Source organism: Somniosus microcephalus, unplaced genomic scaffold (genome assembly GCF_052327205.1).
Source record: "Somniosus microcephalus isolate GS21.2 unplaced genomic scaffold, FLI_Smic_1.0 unresolved_chr9, whole genome shotgun sequence".
NCBI lineage: Eukaryota > Metazoa > Chordata > Chondrichthyes > Squaliformes > Somniosidae > Somniosus > Somniosus microcephalus.
The window spans coordinates 7,436,019-7,454,798 of record NW_028225187.1 but is presented as its reverse complement, the minus strand read 5'-3'; the positions used below and the strand labels follow the sequence as shown (position 1 = coordinate 7,454,798).

Below are 18,780 nucleotides of genomic sequence, written 5' to 3'. Positions count from 1 at the left end.
TTCCCTTAGTAGAGGCGTCAATAACTAGGGGGCATAGATTCAAGGTAAAGGGCGGGAGGTTTAGAGGGGATTTGAGAAAGAACTTTTTCACCCAGAGGGTGGTTGGAGTCTGGAACTCACTGCCTGAAAGGGTTGTGGAGGCAGAAACCCTCACAACATTTAAGAAGCATTTGGATGTGCACTTGAAATGCCATAGCATACAAGGCTACGGGCCAAATGCTGGAATATGGGATTAGATTAGACAGGGCTTGATGGCCGGCGCGGACACGATGGGCCGAAGGGCCTCTAACAATGCTGTATTACTCTATGACTCTATGACTCTATGTTCCCGATGGTGGGGGAGTCCAGAGCCAGAGGTCACAGTCTAAGGATTAGGGGTAAGGCATTTATGACAGGGATGAGGAGGAAGTTCTTCACCCAGAGAGTGTTGAACCTGTGGAATTCTCTACCACAGAAGGCAGTAGAGGCCAATTCATTAAATATATTCAAGAAGGAGTTGGATATATTTCTTAAGGTTAAAGGGATCAAGGGCTATGGAGAGAAGGCAGGGACAGGGTACTGAATTTGGATGATCAGCCATGACCCCATTGAATGGCGGAGCAGGCTCAAGGTGCCGAAAGGCCTACTCCTGCTCCTATCTTCTATGTTTCTATGTTTCTGTTCCAAGCTGCACTCCGTGACAAACTGCACTCAGTTGTGAATTACAATTCTGAACTGGACGCTGGATTTACTGAGTTATTTTCTATCAGTGAATCTATTTCTGAATTTCACGATGGCAGTTGAATTAAATGATTATCGTTTAAGTATAAACTGATAAAATGACATGTAAATCTTATATTTTAATGGTTATTAGTAAATTATTTTGTGTTGTCAGAACAGTTTCTTGTTGGTCCCATGATCCAGGTGTATAGATACATACAATTCGATAACAGTAACAGATTTAGATGGTTTAAGACAATCTGATTTTCAGCGGTCACAGGGTGAATCTCCAACAATGTCACTATTTTATTGATGTACTTCTGTAGATGCGGCACTGCTTAATGTTCTGTGCAGCTGCAACTGACGGTGGATTCAGTGAACCCGCAGTGTCAGGTCTGGTGGTGTAAAATTCTGTTATTTGAATCGCAGCTTCATGGTTGGAAACACTGGTTGAATGTTCAGGGTTAATGTTCTTCACTAAACTCCGAACATGTGATGTTGGTTTTGTTATTTCCGTTTTCAGTTATTGTCGGTGAGTGATTTCCTCTATTGCCAGGGTAGCAATCTGTCAGATCTCAGTACAAAAGGCCTTGGCTCCAATTTATATCTGAATGACTGTGAAACATTCAGTGTAAACTCCTGTCTATGTACTCGGCAGTCCAGGAGTAGGAACCTGTTGTTTCTGAGCAGTAGGATATGTAGATACATATAATTGGTAAGACTTCCTGTTGCCATGGTTTATTAAGTTATTTTTAAATTTGATAACCTCTGTCACATTATATTTTTGAGTGGGGAATATCGTTCCACATGTTATTCAGTTCTGGGCACCGCCACTCAGGAAAGAGATGTTGGCCTTGGAGGGTATGTAGCGCCGATTCATCGGATGATACCTGAGCTAAAATGGTTAAATTATGAGGACAGGTTGCAAAGACTAGGCTTGTATTCCCTTGAATATAGAAGATCAAGGGGTGATCTAATTGAGGTGTTTAAGATGATTAATGGAGTTGACAGGATAGATCTTGAAAAACTATTTTTCCTCTGGTGCGGGAGTCCTGAACAATGAGGCTTAAACTTCAACTTAGAGCGAGGCTGTTCAGGGGGGATAGAATCATAGAATAATTGTCATGGCACAGTAGGAGGCCATTCGGCCCGTCCAGCCAGTGCTGGCTCTCTCCAAGAGCACTTCAGCTCAATCCCCCGCCCTTTCTCCGTAGCCCTGCAATTTTTTCAGGTAATTCTGTAGTTCCATTTGGTTGGCAGAAAGTATTTCTTAATACAAAGGGTAGTAAAAAGCTGGAAATCTCTCCCCCAAAGAGCTGTTCAGGCTGGGGGACAATTGAAAATGTCAAAACTGAGATTAATAGACGTTTTCTCTCTCCACGGATGGTGCCTGACCTGCTTAGTGTCTCCAGCATTTTCTGTTGTTATTTCAGATTTCAACATTACAGTATTTAGCTATTGTATTAATAGATGTTTGTTGGGCATTAAGGGTTACGGAACCACGACAGGTCCATGGGGTTAAGATACAGATCAGCCATGGTCTAAATGATTGGTGGAACAGGCTGGAGGGGCTGAATGGCCGCATCCTGTTGCTGTGTTCGATGAAGACATTCCACCACTGGGGGACCGACAGTGATACTCTCCTGCTGTGTCACTCTCCCGCGCAGGTGCAGTGCCACACCCTTGCTGTCCCGCGCAGGTGCAGTGTCGCTCCCTTACTGACCCGCGCAGGCGCAGTGCCACTCACTTGCTGTCCCATGCAGGCACACTGCCACTCCCTTGCCACGCAGCAGAGGCGCAGTGCCGGGCCCCTGCCGTGCCACGCAGAAGCAGTGCCGGGCCCTTGCCGTGCCACGCAGTGCCGAGCCCTTGCCGCGCAGGTGCAGTGCCGGCCCCTTGCCGCATAGCAGAGGCGCAGTGCCAGGCCCCTGCCACACCGCCCATGCACAGTGCCAGGCCCGCGCAGGCGCAGTGGCCGGACCCTTGCAAAACGCGCAGGCGCAGTGGCCGGGCCCTTGCCACGCAGGCTCAGTGGCCAGGCCATTGCGGCACAGGTGCAGTGGCTGGACCCTTGCCATGCATCGCAGGCACGGTGGCCGGACGCTTGCCGTGCCACGCAGGCACAGTGGCCGGGCCCTTGCCACGCAGGTGCAGTGGCCGGGCCTTTGCCGCGCAGGCGCAGTGGCCAGGCCCTTGCCACGCAGGCGCAGTGGCTGGGCACTTGCCGTGCAGGCGCAGTGGCCGTGCCCTTGCCACGCAGAAGCAGTGGCTGGGCCCTTGCCGTGCCATGCAGGTGCAGTGGACGGGACCTTGCCGCACAGGCGCAGTGGCCGGGCCCTTGCCGCGCATGCGCAGTGTACGGGCCCTTGCCGTGCAGGTGAGTGGCCGGGCCCTATCCGCACAGGCGCAGTGGCCGGGCCCTTGCCACGCCGACGCAGTGGCCGGGCCCTTGCCGCGCAAGTGTCAGGTCCTTTCCACCGTGCAGGCACCGTGCCCACGCCGCGCAAGCGCCGGGCCCTCGCCGTGCAGGCGCCGGGCCCTCACGGCACCATGCCCACTGGTCAGCCAGGCCCTTGCCGCGCCGCGCAGTCGCAGTGCTGCGCAGGCGCCGGGCCGTGGCGTGCCCATGCCATGCAGGCGCAGTGACGGGCCCTTTCACTCTCCCACACAGGCGCAGTGCCGCTCCCCTGGTGATCATGGGTTTGCTGTGTGCTGGGCCGCGCGGCGCCGGCCGCTCAGTAACAGGATCATTGCCCGGGTTACAGGTCCTGCTCTGTGACTGAGGGAACTCGGCTCCATCCAGCATCCGGCCCGACAGTGGCTGCTCAGCCCCGAGTTCAGATCAAAGCGAGGGAGCAAATTCACACGGTCACCGCTGCGGTCAGTAACTCCGCACAGAAAATGGCGCATTTCCGCCCAGAGCAGTGAAAATGGGGGAGTCTCAGGGGGCCGGAATTTTACTGTGAGGAAAATCTCCAAACTAAACACACAGCCCTGCAACTGGGGATCTGAGGAAAGGGACAAAATCAAACAAATACTCGGCCTTCAAATTGGATTTTTAGTAAGCAGATTAAAAGTCGACATTACATTATTTCACGCTTTCAATAAATATTGTTCTAATTTTCTGTTCTACCATAATTAGATATCCCAGTGAATGATGGAGTGATTGAGGAAGGTCCACAGCTGAGAGTAAACAGGGTTTGTAGACGGAGGAATGACAGCAGGTGAACCAGCACAGGATTGTGAGCACCAACCAGAGAGAACCCTTCCGATTGAAAGAGCTTCCAGAGATCGACTGTGGAACAAGGTAAGAGAGAGTCCCATTGACTGAGATACACACTGGTCCTGGAGATGTACTGGGGAGAAAGGTCAGAGAGAGTCCCATTGACTCAAATAGACACTGGTCCTGGAGATGGACTCGGGAGAAAGGTCAGAGGTCGTCCCATTGACTCAGATACACACTGGTCCCGGAGATGAACTGGGGAGAAAGTTCAGAGAGAGTCCTATTGACTCAGAGACACACTCGTCCTGGAGATGGACTGGTGAGAAAGGTCAGAGAGAGTCCCATTGACTCAGATACACACTGGTCCTGGAGATGGACTGGGGAGAAAGGTCAGAGAGAGTCCCATTGACGCAGATACACATGGGTCCTGGAGATGGACTGGGGAGAAAGGTCAGAGAGAATCCCATTGACTCAGATACACACTGGTCCTGGAGATAGACTGGGGGGAAAGGTCAGAGAGAGTCCCATTGACTCAGACACACACTGGTCCTGGAGATGGACTGGGGAGAAAGGTCAGAAACACTGATCCTGGAGATGGACTGGGGAGAAAGGTCAGAGAGAGCCCCATTGACTCAGATACACACTGGCCCGGGAGATGGATTGGGGAGAAAGGTCAGAGAGCGTCCCATTGACTCAGATAAACACTGGTCCTGGAGATGGGCTGGGGAGAAAGGTCAGAGAGAGTCTCATTGACTCAGGTACACTCTGGTCTTGGGGACAGTACATACAGGTTACAAAGTGAGGCAGGTATTGGTGAGAATGAGGCTGGTAATGTCTGACCACCGAGCACAATTATCCAGCATGAGGCTGTGCAATGGGATGTGAAGTGAGACCTGTTTCTGTCTCTGAACACACAGTCACACTGAATCTTGTGTATGTTTTAAAGTAAAGGGGTTTGATCTAAGAGGTGACTCTGGAGCAGAGCCCAGCAGATGGACACGTGTCTGTTTGTTAGTTGGGACTGCACTCACACCGACACCTTTAGATCTCAGTGTTAAAATAGTTCAGATCTGGTGACAAATCGAGGGGAAAGATTGAACAGGCAATCTAATTAAAGTCAATTCATTGAACAGGATTCAGAGACAAACTTATAGCCTGTGACCAGCAGATATGGAGTATTGTCAGATAGTGAATGCTGAGCACAGCGTTATTACGTAAGGAGCAGGTGTAGGCCACACAGCCCCTAGAGCCTGTTCCACCATTCAATAAGATCATGGCTGATCATCGACCTCAACTCCACCCTCCCGCCCGATCTCCATATCCCTTGATTCCCCTAGAGTCCAAAAATCTATCTATCTCAGACTTGAATGTACTCAATGACTCAGCATTCACAGCCCTCTGGGCAGAGAATTCCAAAGAGTCACAACACTCTGAGTGAAGAAATTCCTCCTCACCTCAGTCTTTAATGGCCGACCACTTATCCTGAGACTATGCCCCCTAGTTCTAGAAACTCCAGCCAGGGGGAGCAACCTCGCAGCATCAACCCTGTCAATCCCCTTCAGAATCTTATATGTTTCAATGAGATCACCACTCATTCTTCAAATCTCCCGAGAGTATAGGCCCATTCTACACAATCTCCCCTCATAGGACAACCCTCTCATCCCAGGAATCAATCTAGTGAACCTTCGTTGCACCGCCTCCAAGGCAAGTATATCCTTCCTTAGATAAGGAGACCAAAACTGTGCACAGTACTCCAGGTGTGGTCTCACCAAGGTCCTGTACAATTGCAGCAAGACTTCCTTACTCTTGTACTCCAGGCCCCTTGCGATAAAGGCTGACATACCATTGCCTTCCTTATGCTTGCTCTACCTGCATGCTAGCTTTCTGTGTTTCTTGCATGAGGACACCCAAACCTCTCTGATCACCAACATTAGAAAGTTTCTCACCATTTAAAAACTATTGTGCTTTTCTATTCTTCCTCACGTTTCCCTACATTATACTGCATCTGCCACCTGACTGCCCACGCAATTAGTCTCTCTATATCCCTTTGCAGACTCTGTGGTCCCCTCGCAGCTTACTGTCCCACCTAGATTTGTATCGTCAGCAAACTTGGATACATTACACTCGGTCCCTTCATCTAGGTCATTAATGTAGATTGTAAATAGCTGAGGCCCCAGCACTGATCCTTGTGGCACCTCACTAGTTACAGCCTGCCAAACTGAAAAAGATCCGTTTATCCCTACTCTCTGTTTTCTGACCGTTAACGAATCCTCTATCCATGCTGCTTTATTACCCCCAACCCCATGGGCCCTAATCTTGTGTAGTAACCTTTTATGTGGCGCCTTATTGAATGCCTTTTGGAAATCCAAATATACTACATCCACTGGTTCACCTTTATCTACCCTGCTAGTTACATCCTCAAAAAACTCTAATTTGTCAAACATGATTTCCCTTTCATAAAACCATGTTGACTCTGCCTAATCATGTTATGATTTTTCTAAGTGCCCTGATACAACTTCCTTAACAATGGATTCCAGCATTTTCTGAATGACTGATGTCAGGCTAACTGGCCTGTAGTTTCCTTCTTTCTCTCTCCCTCCTTTCTTGAATAGCGGTGTTACATTTGCAACCTTCCAATCCACTGGGACCGTTCTAGAATCTGGGGAATTTTGGAAAATCGATACCAATCTATCCACTATCTCTTTGGCCACCTCTTTTAGAACCCTAGGATGTAGGCCGTCAGGTCCAGGGGATTTGTCTGCTTTTAGCCCCATTAGTTTATCTAGTACTTTTTCTCTACTTATATTAATTACGTTAAGTTCCTCACCCTTGGTTCCCCACCATTATTGGTATGCTTTTTGTGTCCTCTACTGTGAAGATAGATACAAAGTTTGTATTTGTTTAATGTTTCTGCCATTTCCTTTTTCCCCTTAATAATTTCTCCTGTCTCAGCCTCTAAGAGACCAATGTATACTTTTACTACTCTCTTCCTTTTTACATACTTGTAGAGGCTCTTACAATCTGCTTTTATATTTCTTGCTAGTTTTCTCTCATTCTATTTTTTCCCTTATTAATTTTTTGGTCAATCTTTGCTGGTTTTTGAATCTCTCCCAATCCTTAGGCTTACTATTATTCTTTGCAACATTATAAGCTTCTTCTTTCAATCTAATGCTATCCCTAACTTCTTTAGTTAGGGCGGGGGGATGGGCCAGTGGGTGTGATGGGCGGAGACCTGGGCCAGTGTTGGGGGGTGTGGAGTGCGGGTGCGGAGGGAGTGGGTATGTGGGCCAGTGAGGTGGTGGGGGGCTGGGCCAGTGTGGGGGGGGGTTGCAGTGTTGGGCCAGAGGGGGCAGTGGGGACCTGGGCCAGTGAGGTGGCTGGTATCTGGGCCAGTGAAGTGGTGGGTATCTGGGCCAGTGAGGTGGCGGGGGGCTGGGTCAGTGGAGGGGGCGTGTATTTGAGCCAGTGAGATGGTGGGGGCTGGGCCAGTGTGTGTGGGGGGCGGAGGCCTGGGCCAGTGTGGGAGGCTGCGGAGTTCTGGGCCTTAGGGGGCGGGTATCTGGGCCGGAGGTGGTGGCTATCTGGGCCAGTGAGGTGGCGGGTGGTGGGCCTGTGGGTGTGGGGGGCGGAGGACTGGGCCTGTGTGGGGGATGTGGAATGCTGGGCCAAAGGGGGCGGGTATCTGGGCCAGTGTGGTGGTGGGGGGCTGAGCCAGTTTGGGGGAGGGGGCGCTGTGCCCGTGGGGTGACGGAGGAACAACATCACTTGAATTGTACAGGGTCGGTCAGAAGGTAAGTTCCATGTTGCTGAGCCTCACTGCAAGTAAAATATGCTTTGACTGAGGTGTTTGATAGAAACATAGAAGAAAGGAGCAGGAGTAGGCCATTTGGCGCCTCGAGTCTGCTCCACCATTCAATGAGATCATGGCTGATCAACCAAATTCAGTACCCTGTCCCTGCTTTCTCCGCATATCCCTTGATCCCTTTAGCCTTAAGAAATATATTTAACTCCTTCTTGAATATATTTAATGAATTGGCCTCAACTGCTTTGTGTGGCAGGGAATTCCACAAGTTCACCACTCTCTGGGTGAAGAAATTCCTCCTCATCTCAGCCCTAAATGGCTAACCCCTTATCCTTAGACTGTGACCCCTGGTTCTGGACTCCCCGACCACCAGAAACATCCTTCCTGCATCTAGTCTGTCTAGTCCTGTTAGAATTTTATACGTTTCAATGTGTCCTCCTTTGTGAAGACAGAACCAAAGTATGTATTTAATTGGTCTGCCATTTCTTTGTTCCACATTATAAATGCATGAGGGAGAAAGGAATCTAAGTTTATGCTGATGGGGTTGGATGAAGAGCGCTGGCAGCAGGCTCGTGTGGAACATAAAGTGGCACAGACAACTTGGGCTGAATAGTTTGTTTCTCTGCTGTTAATTCCATGTAAAACAGGAGGTGACGATGCTGCATTTTCTGAGACAGTTTGGTATAAAGAGAACATCAGAAGCTTTGCTCTAATTCTGTAGCCTGCAACAAGCAAACTCCTCCGGTGGAACTGAGAGATTCCAGTCGCCCAGCCAGAGCACGTGGAATATTCTGTAAAAGTGAACTGAGTTTAACTGTTTCTTAAACATTGAATCACAAATAAGGTTTGTGTATTTCACAGAGGAGGGTTTAATCAGAGACTCGTCCCATTTGGCACGTGGGTGAAGAGTCAGGCAGGTACATCTCCATCTCCAGCCTCCCTTTCCTCAATGTTTTGCCGCCTCCCGAATTTCTGCCCATCTTTTTCACAGCCTCATGTTTGAAGCTCTCCAATCGGGTTTCTGCACCTGCCACAGCACTGAAATGACAGTAACCAAAGTCCCAATCGACACAATCTGAGACTGTGACCGTGGTAAACCATCCCTCCTCATTCTTCACGACCTCAGCCGTCTTTGACACGGTCGAGCACAACATCTTCCAACGCCTCACCCCCATTGTCCAGCTCAGTGGGACTGCCCTCAATTGGTTCCTCTTTTACCCACCCAGTCGTAGCCAGAGAATCACCATCAATGGCTTCTCTTCCCGCTCCCACACTGTCCCCTCTGGAGTCCCCCGTGGATCTATCCTCGCCCCCTCCTATTTCTCATCTACGTGCTACCCCTTGGAGACAGCCAAAGACAAGTGGTTAACTTTCACATGTACCCTGACGACACTCTGCTCCACATCGCCACCAGCTCTCTCGAACCCGCCACTGACTCTGCTTTCTCACGCTGCTTGTCCGACATCCATCTGTGATGAGCTACACGTTTCTCCAATTAAACTTTGTGAAGACCAAAGACATGGTCTTTGGCCCCTGCCAGGAATTCTGTTGCCTCCCCGTCCCAATCAGAGTCTCAGATTTAAACAGACTTTTTGCACGTGATATCAAGAAATGTCTGACTGCATTGGATACAGCAAAGGATATGGGCCCCGACAACATCCCAGCTATCGTACTGAAGACTTGTGCTCCAGAACTAGTCGCGCTCTAGCCAAGCTGTTCCAGTACAGCCACAACACTTGCATCTATCCGACCATGTGGAAAACTGCCCAGGTACGTCCTGTCCACAAAAAGCAGGACAAATCCAACCTGGCCAATTACTGCTCCATCAGTCTACCCTCAATGATCAGCAAAGTGATGGAAGGTGTCGTCGACAGTGCTATCTTGCGGCACTTAGTCACCAATAACCTGCTCAATGATGTCCAGTTTGGGTTCCACCAGGACCACTCGGCTCCCGAGCTCATTACAGCCTTGGTCCAAACATGGACAAAGGAGCTGAATTCCAGAGGTGAGGGGAGAGTGACTGCCGTTGATATCAAGGCAGCATTTGACCAACTGTGGCATCAAGGAGCCCTAGTAAAACTGAAGTCAATGGGAATCGGGGGGAGCACACCACTGGCTGTAGTCATACCTAGCACAAAGGAAGATGGTTGTGGTGGTTGAAGGTCAATCATCAGAGCCCCAGGATATCGAGGCAGGAGTTCCTCAGGGCAATATCCTAGGCCCAACCATCTTCAGCTGCTTCATCAACGTCCTTCCCTCCAACATAAGGTCAGAAATGGGGATGTTCGCTGTTGACTGCACAGTGCTCAGCGCCATTCACAACTCCTCAGATAATGAAGCAGGCCATGCCCGCATGCAACAAGACCTGGCCGACGTTCAGGCTTGGGCTGATAAGTGACAGGTAATGTTCGCACCACAGAAGTGCCAGGCAATGACTATCTCCGACAAGTGAGAGTCTAAACGACTCCCCTTGACATTCAATGGAATTTTCATCACCGAATCCCCCACCATCAACATCCTGGGGTTCACCATTGACCAGAAACTTAACTGGACAAGCCACATAAATACTGTGGCAACAAGAGCAGGTCAGAAGCTGGGTATTCTGCAGCGAATATCTCACCACCTGACTCCCCAAAGCCTTTCCACCATCTACAAAGCACAAGTAAGGAGTGTGATGGAATATTCTCCACTTGCCTGGATGAGTGCAGCTGCAACAACACTCAAGAAGCTCAACACCATCCAGGATAAAGCAGCCCGCTTGATTGACACCCCATCCACCACCTTAAACATTCACTCCCTCCACCACCGGCGTACCGTGGCTGCAGTGTGTACCATCTACAAGATGCACTGCAGCAACTCGCCAAGGCTTCTTCGGCAGCACCTCCCAAACCCGCGACCTCTTCCACATAGAAGGACAAGGGCAGCAGGCGCATGGGAACTCCACCACCTCCAAGTTCCCCTCCAAGTCACACACCATCCTGTCTTAAAAGTATATCGCTGATCCTTCATCGTCGCTGGGTCAAAATCCTGGAACTCCCTCCCTGACGGCACTGTGGGAGTACCTTCACCACACGGACTGCAGCGGTTCACGAAGGCGGCTCACCATCACCTCCTCAAGGACAAGTAGTGATGGTCAATAAATGCTGGCCTTGCCAGTGACGCCAGATGCCATTAACGAATAAAAAAACAGTTTTATGGAATGGATAATGGAGACATAGAACATGGAAAAGGATGCCAGATGAGACTATCGAATGCCGTTGGAAGGTGAATGATGGATAAGGAAGGGTTACACACCATGGTCACAGTTTGCGACGGTTCAGGGCAAATTAGAGTTGCATAGAAACTGCAGCAGAGAAACAGTCCATTCACCTCAAGTGGTCTATGCTGTGTTTATACTCCACAGGAGCCTCCTCCTACTCTAATTACATCATGACACTGTATCCACATATACATTCGAGAGCGTTAGACTCGCGACACCAATATTAATAAACATTCAGAAAGCCGGAGAACCCGTCCTCCTGGAGTGGATTGAGCGAGTTTGTCGCACTCCCCTCACTTCAGAAAGAAATGAGGTCATTCACGTTGGACCTAAAAAGGATTGATCAGAGAATTTTCTAAATGGTTAGAAGTTAGGAACTGTGGATGAACAGAGAGAACTAGGGGTCCATGTAAAATTAACCGCAGAGCTCAGCCGTTCAGGGGTGATGTTAGAAAGCATTTCTTCAGACACAGTGTAGTGGAAATCTGGAACACTCGCCCTCAAGTAGCTGTTGAGTTTCGGTCAATTGAAAATGACAAAACTGTGATTGATAGATTTATGTTCGGCAATGGTATCTGGGTTATGGAACCAAGGCGGGGAAATGGAGTTAAGATACAGCTCAGCCATGATCGAATTGAATGGAGGAACAAGCTGGAACGAATGAGTGGCCTACTCCTGTTCCTATGTTCCTGGGCCTCTATTTATAAAGCCAATGCTCCCATATACGTTTCTAAAAGCCTTCTCGCCCTGTCCTGCCACCATCAAAGATTTCTGTGTCTATACCCCAAGTTTTTCTGTTCCAGCAACCCCTTTAAATTGTACCAGTTGGTTTAAATTGCATCGCCTCATTCTTCCTTCCAAAATGCAGCATTTCACACTTCTCTGCATTAAATTTCACCTGCCATGTGTCTGCCCATTTCACCAGTGTCTCTATTTCCTCCTGAAGTCTCCTGCTATCCTCCTCACGGTTTACGACTTTTCTGAGATTCGTGTCATCGACAAAATTTTAAATTATGCCTTGTATACCTAAGTCCATGTCACTGAAATAAATCAAAAAGAGCAGTGGTCCTAATACCGACCCCTGGGGACACTGTAAACTTCCCTCCAGTGTGAACAATATCGGTTCACAACTACTGTCTGTTTTCTGTCCCTTCGCCAATTTAGTATCCACGCTGCCACTGCTCCTTTAATATCATTGGCTCCAATTTTGTTAACCAGTCTATTATGAGGTACTTTATCAAACGCCTTCTGAAAGTCCATATACAGAACATCAACTGCACTACCTTCATCAACCCTCTCCTATTTCATCCATTAGCTCATTCAAGTCAGCCAGGTTTGATTTGTCTGTCGCTAATTAACCCATGTTCTTCCAAGTGACAGTTAATTTTGTTTCAGAAATGTTGTCCCGAGGAGTTTCCTCAACACAGATGTTAAGCTGAGTCGCCTGTAGTTGTTTGGTTCATCACTCTCTCCTTTTTTGAAGAGGGAAGTAACCTTTGCAGCCCTCCCGTCCTCTGGCACCTTTCCCATATCCAAAGATTGGACGATTGTGGCAGAGCGGGTGACATTTCTACTTTGAGCCTTGTCCACTGTTTTAGTACATCGTTCTAATTGATTTATATCCTGTCCAATTTCTCTACCACCTTCTCCTTTACTGTACGATTGGCAGCATCCTCTCCTTTTGTGAATGCATTGGCAAAATGTTAATTTAGTACCTCAGCCATGCCCTCTGCTTCCACAAGATGATTGCCTTTTTGGTCCTTAATCGGCCCCACCTTTACTTGGACTATTCTTTCCCTATTTATATGTATAAAAAAGGCATTAGTGTTCCCTATTATGTTACCACTAATCATTTCTCATACATTCTCCTTGCCCCTCTGTTGCTGTTGTGTGTTTATTCCACTCGTAAGAAGTCACACAACACCAGCTTATAGTCCAACAGTTTTATTTGAAATCACAATCTTTCGGAGCGCTGCTCCTTCGACAGGTGAAGTGGAGAGATGCATAAAGACACAGCGTATAAAGTCAGAGAATAATGTCAGATGATTACAGGTAATCTTTCTAGCTGCCATTTATCACGCCTTGGCAGAGAGATAATCACAGCGATCAACGGTGTGAATGGTGTCCAAACATGTTAGTCAGGAAAACATTACATCAAAGAACAATGAGGTGGGGTCACAAGGTGTCAAATGTTGCAGATGCTGGGGTCTGTATGAAAAACAAAAAACAGGCAAAAAATCATATTTTTTTGCTGGAAATCACAGCAGGTCCGGCCGCGTCTGTGTGGAGAGAACAAGCCAACGACAACTCCACTATTGGCAGCGTTAGTGAAACAGCAACATACTGAAATTTACAAAGCCTCAAACTGGTACTGAATTAATGAATCGCTTTTACATTTCCACAGTGGGGAAAAGAAAGACGGCTGATTGATAGTTTCAATGGACGCACGAGCACGGGCACACACACAAATTGAGAATTATGATTGTAAATCAGCAGTCACATCCACCAGTTGTATATTCATGGTATTTTCTGAGATCCCAGAACTACCAGCGGCTGTACTGATGGGGGAGGAGGGACTTGATATAATGTTAACAAGGCAATGTTCTCCTTCTCATTTTAATATTTCCATAGATCCCCCTGTTAATATTATATTTGTTACAGAGCATCAGAGCCTGGGAACACCTGTCACCAGCATGGCTGAAGGTCCAGACAGGGGAGAAGATCCAACATCTTCACCAAGAATGAGAATGGACAGAGGTAGGCTCAGAAAACTCTGTAAAATACAATTTCTGTCCCGACAAAAGGTCCAGATCTAGTGCATGAACCTGCAGCTCTCACAGGTCGAGGGAACAGGACAGGGGCTGAGTACAAAGAGGGGAGTGAGTGACCATCGAGCGGGACACCGCAGTCACAGCTGGAGGAAGCCCCTGAGTACTGGAACTGTCCAATAGATACCTGGTATTGGGGACTGTAAGGTGGATAGAGACTGTGACTCAGAGGATCATAGTCACAGGTGGAGGGGCCCCCTGAGTACTGGAACTGTCCAGTAGATACCTGGTATTGGAGACTGTAAGGTGGATAGAGACAGTGACTCAGAGGAGGGTCATCCTGAGCATCAGTGGCACCAGAGAGCAGGAGGCCACCCCGAGTGTGTCGGGGTGAGAGGCAGGTGCGACACAGGATTAGGAGAATGATAATGGTGGGAGATTCTCTCGTCAGCGGAATGGACAGACTCTTCTGCAGTTCTGAGCAGGTCCCGAATGGTAAGCTGCCTCCCTGGTGCCAGAGGGAAGAAGAACCTTGAACATGTGGGGCCATCTCTGGGAAGGAGAGGAGAGCAGAAAATATCAATGGTTGGAGCCAGTTACACGGATAGAAATACGTTTATAGAGAGAATTTTTAGCCTCGGTTTAACGTCTCCTCCGAAAGACGGCACCTCCGACAGTGCAGCACTCCCACAGTACTCCACTGGAGTGTCAGCCTAGATTTATGTGCTCAAGTCCCAGTTATGAACCCACAACCTTCTGACTCAGAGGCGAGTGTGCTACCCACTGAGACACAGCTGACACTCTGGGAATGAGTGAGTGGAGCAGTGGGAGGGTGAAACGGGGGCGAATGTGTTGTCCACTGAGACACAGCTGACACACTGGAATGGGTGAATGGAGCAGTGGGAGGGTGACTCGGGCGAGTGTGCTGTCCACTGAGACACAGCTGACACTCTGGGAATGGGTGAGTGGAGCAGTGGGAGGGTGACACAGGGGCAAGTGTGTTACCCACTGAGACACAGCTGACACTCTGGGAATGGGTGAGTGGAGCAGTGGGAGGGTGACTCGGGCGAGTGTGCTACCCACTGAGACACAGCTGACACTCTGGGAATGGGTGAGTGGAGCAGTGGGAGGGTGACTCAGGGGCGAGTGTGCTGTCCACTGAGACACAGCTGACACTCTGGGAATGGGTGAATGGAGCAGTGGGAGGGTGATTCGGGCGAGTGCGCTGTCCACTGAGACACAGCTGACACTCTGGGAATGGGTGAGTGGAGCAGTGGGAGGGTGACTCAGGGGCGAGTGTGCTGTCCACTGAGACACAGCTGACACTCTGGGAATGGGTGAATGGAGCAGTGGGAGGGTGACTCGGGCGAGTGTGCTGTCCACTGAGACACAGCTGACACTCTGGGAATGGGTGAATGGAGCAGTGGGAGGGTGACTCAGGGGCGAGTGTGCTGTCCACTGAGACACAGCTGACACTCTGGGAATGGGTGAGTGGAGCAGTGGGAGGGTGACTCGGGCGAGTGTGCAGTCCACTGAGGCACAGCTGACACTCTGGAAATGGGTGAGTGGAGCAGTGGGAGGATATCAGCTGATATGACTGGAGGGTGAGAAATATCCGGATTTGGGGCTAGAATGCAGAATGACTAAAACTGTTGAAAGAGGAACACTTGGGTAGGGGTTTCCATGATGTTGACCTAGCGATGATGACGAATGGCGATATATGTCTAAGTCAGGTGGGTGCATGACTTGGAGTGTAAATGGGAGCCGGTGGTGCTGCCATGCACATTCTGCCTTTGTCCTCCTGGGTGATGTGATTGATTAACTATGAGACAGCAGTTAGGTTTGAACGGGACTCGGAGCGAAACGATCCTGATTATAACATTTTGAGGAGTGTGAAAATATATTTGTGGATGCCAGTATTACTAAAGGGTTCTATTTCTCTATTTCTGCCCTGGAACACTAGGATGTTCCCTGGAGCTATGTTATGATAGAATCTATATTCTATACAGCTAAGGCATAGGAAGGACAATAGCACATTTCGCGGTGGGTTTTGCAGGCTATCGAGCAGTGGAGATGAGATAGAGCGAGGACTGTGTTGTGAGTAAACTCCTGGAATCTGTATTTGAAGGTCAAATTCGTGAACATTTATTGATACAGGGGATGATCGCGGTGGCTGGAACCGATAAGCTGTAGGCAAGTCGTGTTTGACAAAGTTCACACTGTTTTTAAGAATTGTCTACATAGATCGATGGAATGAAACACATGCGATGTATGTGGGTTTTCAGAAGGTATTTATTAATTTGGTTCTTTGTGTTCACAGATCCGAACTCCACAGTCAATAAGTTCTTCACAAAGTGCGACGATTACCAGCTGTTTCAGTTGACGAAATTCTACCGGGACAGACTGGAACAGGCGATTGAAGAGGGTGTGGAGGGACTCGGTCTCTGGTTAACAGGCGAGGACCATTTCAGTGGACAAGAGTATCACGTAAGTGGTAGGGACACAGAATGGGTTTAGATTATTCTAATATCACAGAACTGACAGAATATCCTAACATAGGAACAAAGAAATTACTCGATTGAAAAAAGATCAAGGTCTGTGTAATTCCCCTCCTCACACCTTGATAATCGAATGCTACAATGATAATAGAGTTGTTGACTAATCAATCTATCAATTAATCTACAACAGACCCAGACATGAGGTGAGGAAAACCCCAGAGGTCAAAGGTCACCTGTTCCCCTCAAGCATGCTACACTTACCACATCTCATATCTCAAATTACTCATACTGCATCCCCAAATGTGATTTTCAGAAATAAATTTACCTTTTGAAGAATCAAGGCAAACTGTTTCTGCCATCTCCCTAGGGAGCCTGTTCCCCAGATTGACCACTCGCTCACTGAAATATTGTTTCCACAGACTAGTTTTGAATTTACCCTCCAAGCGCAGGCCGTGTCCTCTGTTTCTACTTTATTGGACAAAGTCAATCAGCGAACATACCGCCTCTCAAACTTTTCTAATCCAGTGAGAACAGGCCTAATTTACACACGAGCTCCTCCTAATCCAACCCCTCCACCCTCTCGATCACTAGTTGCTGTCTTCATTAGCTGTGATAACCTTTGTACAGAGGCAAGCAGAACTGTACACCGTATTCTCAGTGCGGTCACACCAATGATTTATAAATAGCAGGATTATCTCACTATTAGCCCTCAAAAATGTTAATAAACGCCAACATCGCATTTACTTTATTCACTGCCACCGAGAATAGTTGAAACAACAAATTTTAGAATCATATTGTAATGATCATTTACATGTCATTCTAGAATGGTACACTAGGTAGAGCTGTATGTATATAAGACTAGGCTACCCACAAGGCAGTAGTCAAGATGGAGGCTGTAGAAGTCCACATGTGCTCAATAAAGTGACTATCTCGAAGCTAGCGGTTCCTAATGAAAACGACTAGTTATTAATGAACATAACAGTAGTGACCCTCTCTCCCCCCGTAGTGACTCTCTCCCAATGTATGTAATGATCAGTAACATGTAATTCTAGAATGGTACACTAGGTGGAGCTGTATGTTTAGTGTTGGCTACCCACGATGCAGCAGTCAAGATGGATGCTGTACACTAGTCCACATGGCTGAATAAATGACTAGCTCAAGCTAGCTGATCATAATGAAAACGTCTATATATTTATGAACATAACACATATAATGTTACAGAACATGAACCTGAAAAATAGGGAAGGAATTAATAAAACAGCAAATATTGTGAATCTGAAACAATGATACGAAGAGGTGAAAATACCCAGCGGATCCGTCAGTACCTGTACAAATGACAGGGGCACGGTTCGGTATAACTCTTGAGTGGATGGAAAGCAAAAGGGAAACGGTTTTATTGGGACTGGGAAAAGGAGAGACCGGAGACAATTGACAGGAGTTAGAGGGAAGGCAATGAAGGGAGTGACCAGGAAACTACTTCATACTAAATCGGGGAAAGGTTAGATGACACAAAAAACATCCCTTGTGGATTAAACAAATGGTATTTAAAAAACACAGGAGCTCAAATGATGTAAATGCAAAAGACACAAACCGGGAAAACAACCCAGAAATAACTGTGGATGGAAAAGTCAGGCCGTTCCTTCCTGGATACTGCTTTCTCCTCCCTTAGTCACGGAGTCTAATTCCCAACCTCCTGCTCATACCCATTACCGCTAATACCCCACCTAGTCTAATCCCAACCTCCTGCTCACTACGCATTACCGCTAATATCCCACCTAGTCTAATCCCAACCTCCTGCTCACCGCCCATTACCGCTAATATCCCACCTAGTCTAATCCCAACCTCCTGCTCACCACCCATTACCGTTAATATCCCACCTAGTCTAATCCCAACCTCCTGCTCATTGCCCATTACCGTTAATATCCCACCTAGTCTAATCCCAACATCCTGCTCACTACCCATTACTGTTAATATCCCACCTAGTCTAATCCCAACCTCCTGCTCACTACCCATTACTGTTAATATCCCACCTAGTCTAATCCGAACCTCCTGCTCACTACACGTTACTGTTAATATCCCACCTAGTCTAATCCCAACGTCCTGCTCACTGCCCATTATCGTTAATATCCCACCTAGTCTAATCCCAACCTCCTGCTCACTGCCCATTACTGTTAATATCCCACCTAGTCTAATCCCAACCTCCTGCTCACTACACATTACTGTTAATACCCCACCTAGTCTAATCCCAAACTCCTGTTCACTGCCCATTACCGTTAATATCCCGCCTAGTCTAATCCCAACCTCCTCCCCACTACCCATTACTGTTAATATCCCACCTAGTCTAACCCCAACCTCCTGCTCACTGCCCATGACTGTTAATATACCACCTAGTCTAATCCCAACCTCCTGCTCCCTGCCCATTACTGTTAATATCCCACCTAGTCTAATTCCAACCTCCTGCTCACTACCCATTACTGTTAATATCCCACCTGGTCTAATCCCAACCTCCTGCTCACTGCCCATTACTGTTA

At 48.1% G+C, this 18,780-nt stretch overlaps 1 protein-coding gene across 1 annotated transcript in view; it reads left to right on the top strand.

Moving 5' to 3' along the window:
- LOC147084478 (NACHT, LRR and PYD domains-containing protein 3-like) overlaps positions 1-18,780 on the top strand; it is a 114,478-nt gene that overhangs the window by 39,248 nt on the left and 56,450 nt on the right. The window contains exons 3-5 of the mRNA XM_085979494.1: positions 3,842-4,006; positions 13,645-13,740; positions 16,072-16,238. Of these exons, the coding sequence (XP_085835620.1) occupies positions 13,677-13,740; positions 16,072-16,238 (231 nt within the window). The 5' untranslated portion in view covers positions 3,842-4,006; positions 13,645-13,676. The remainder of the gene's footprint in view (positions 1-3,841; positions 4,007-13,644; positions 13,741-16,071; positions 16,239-18,780) is intronic.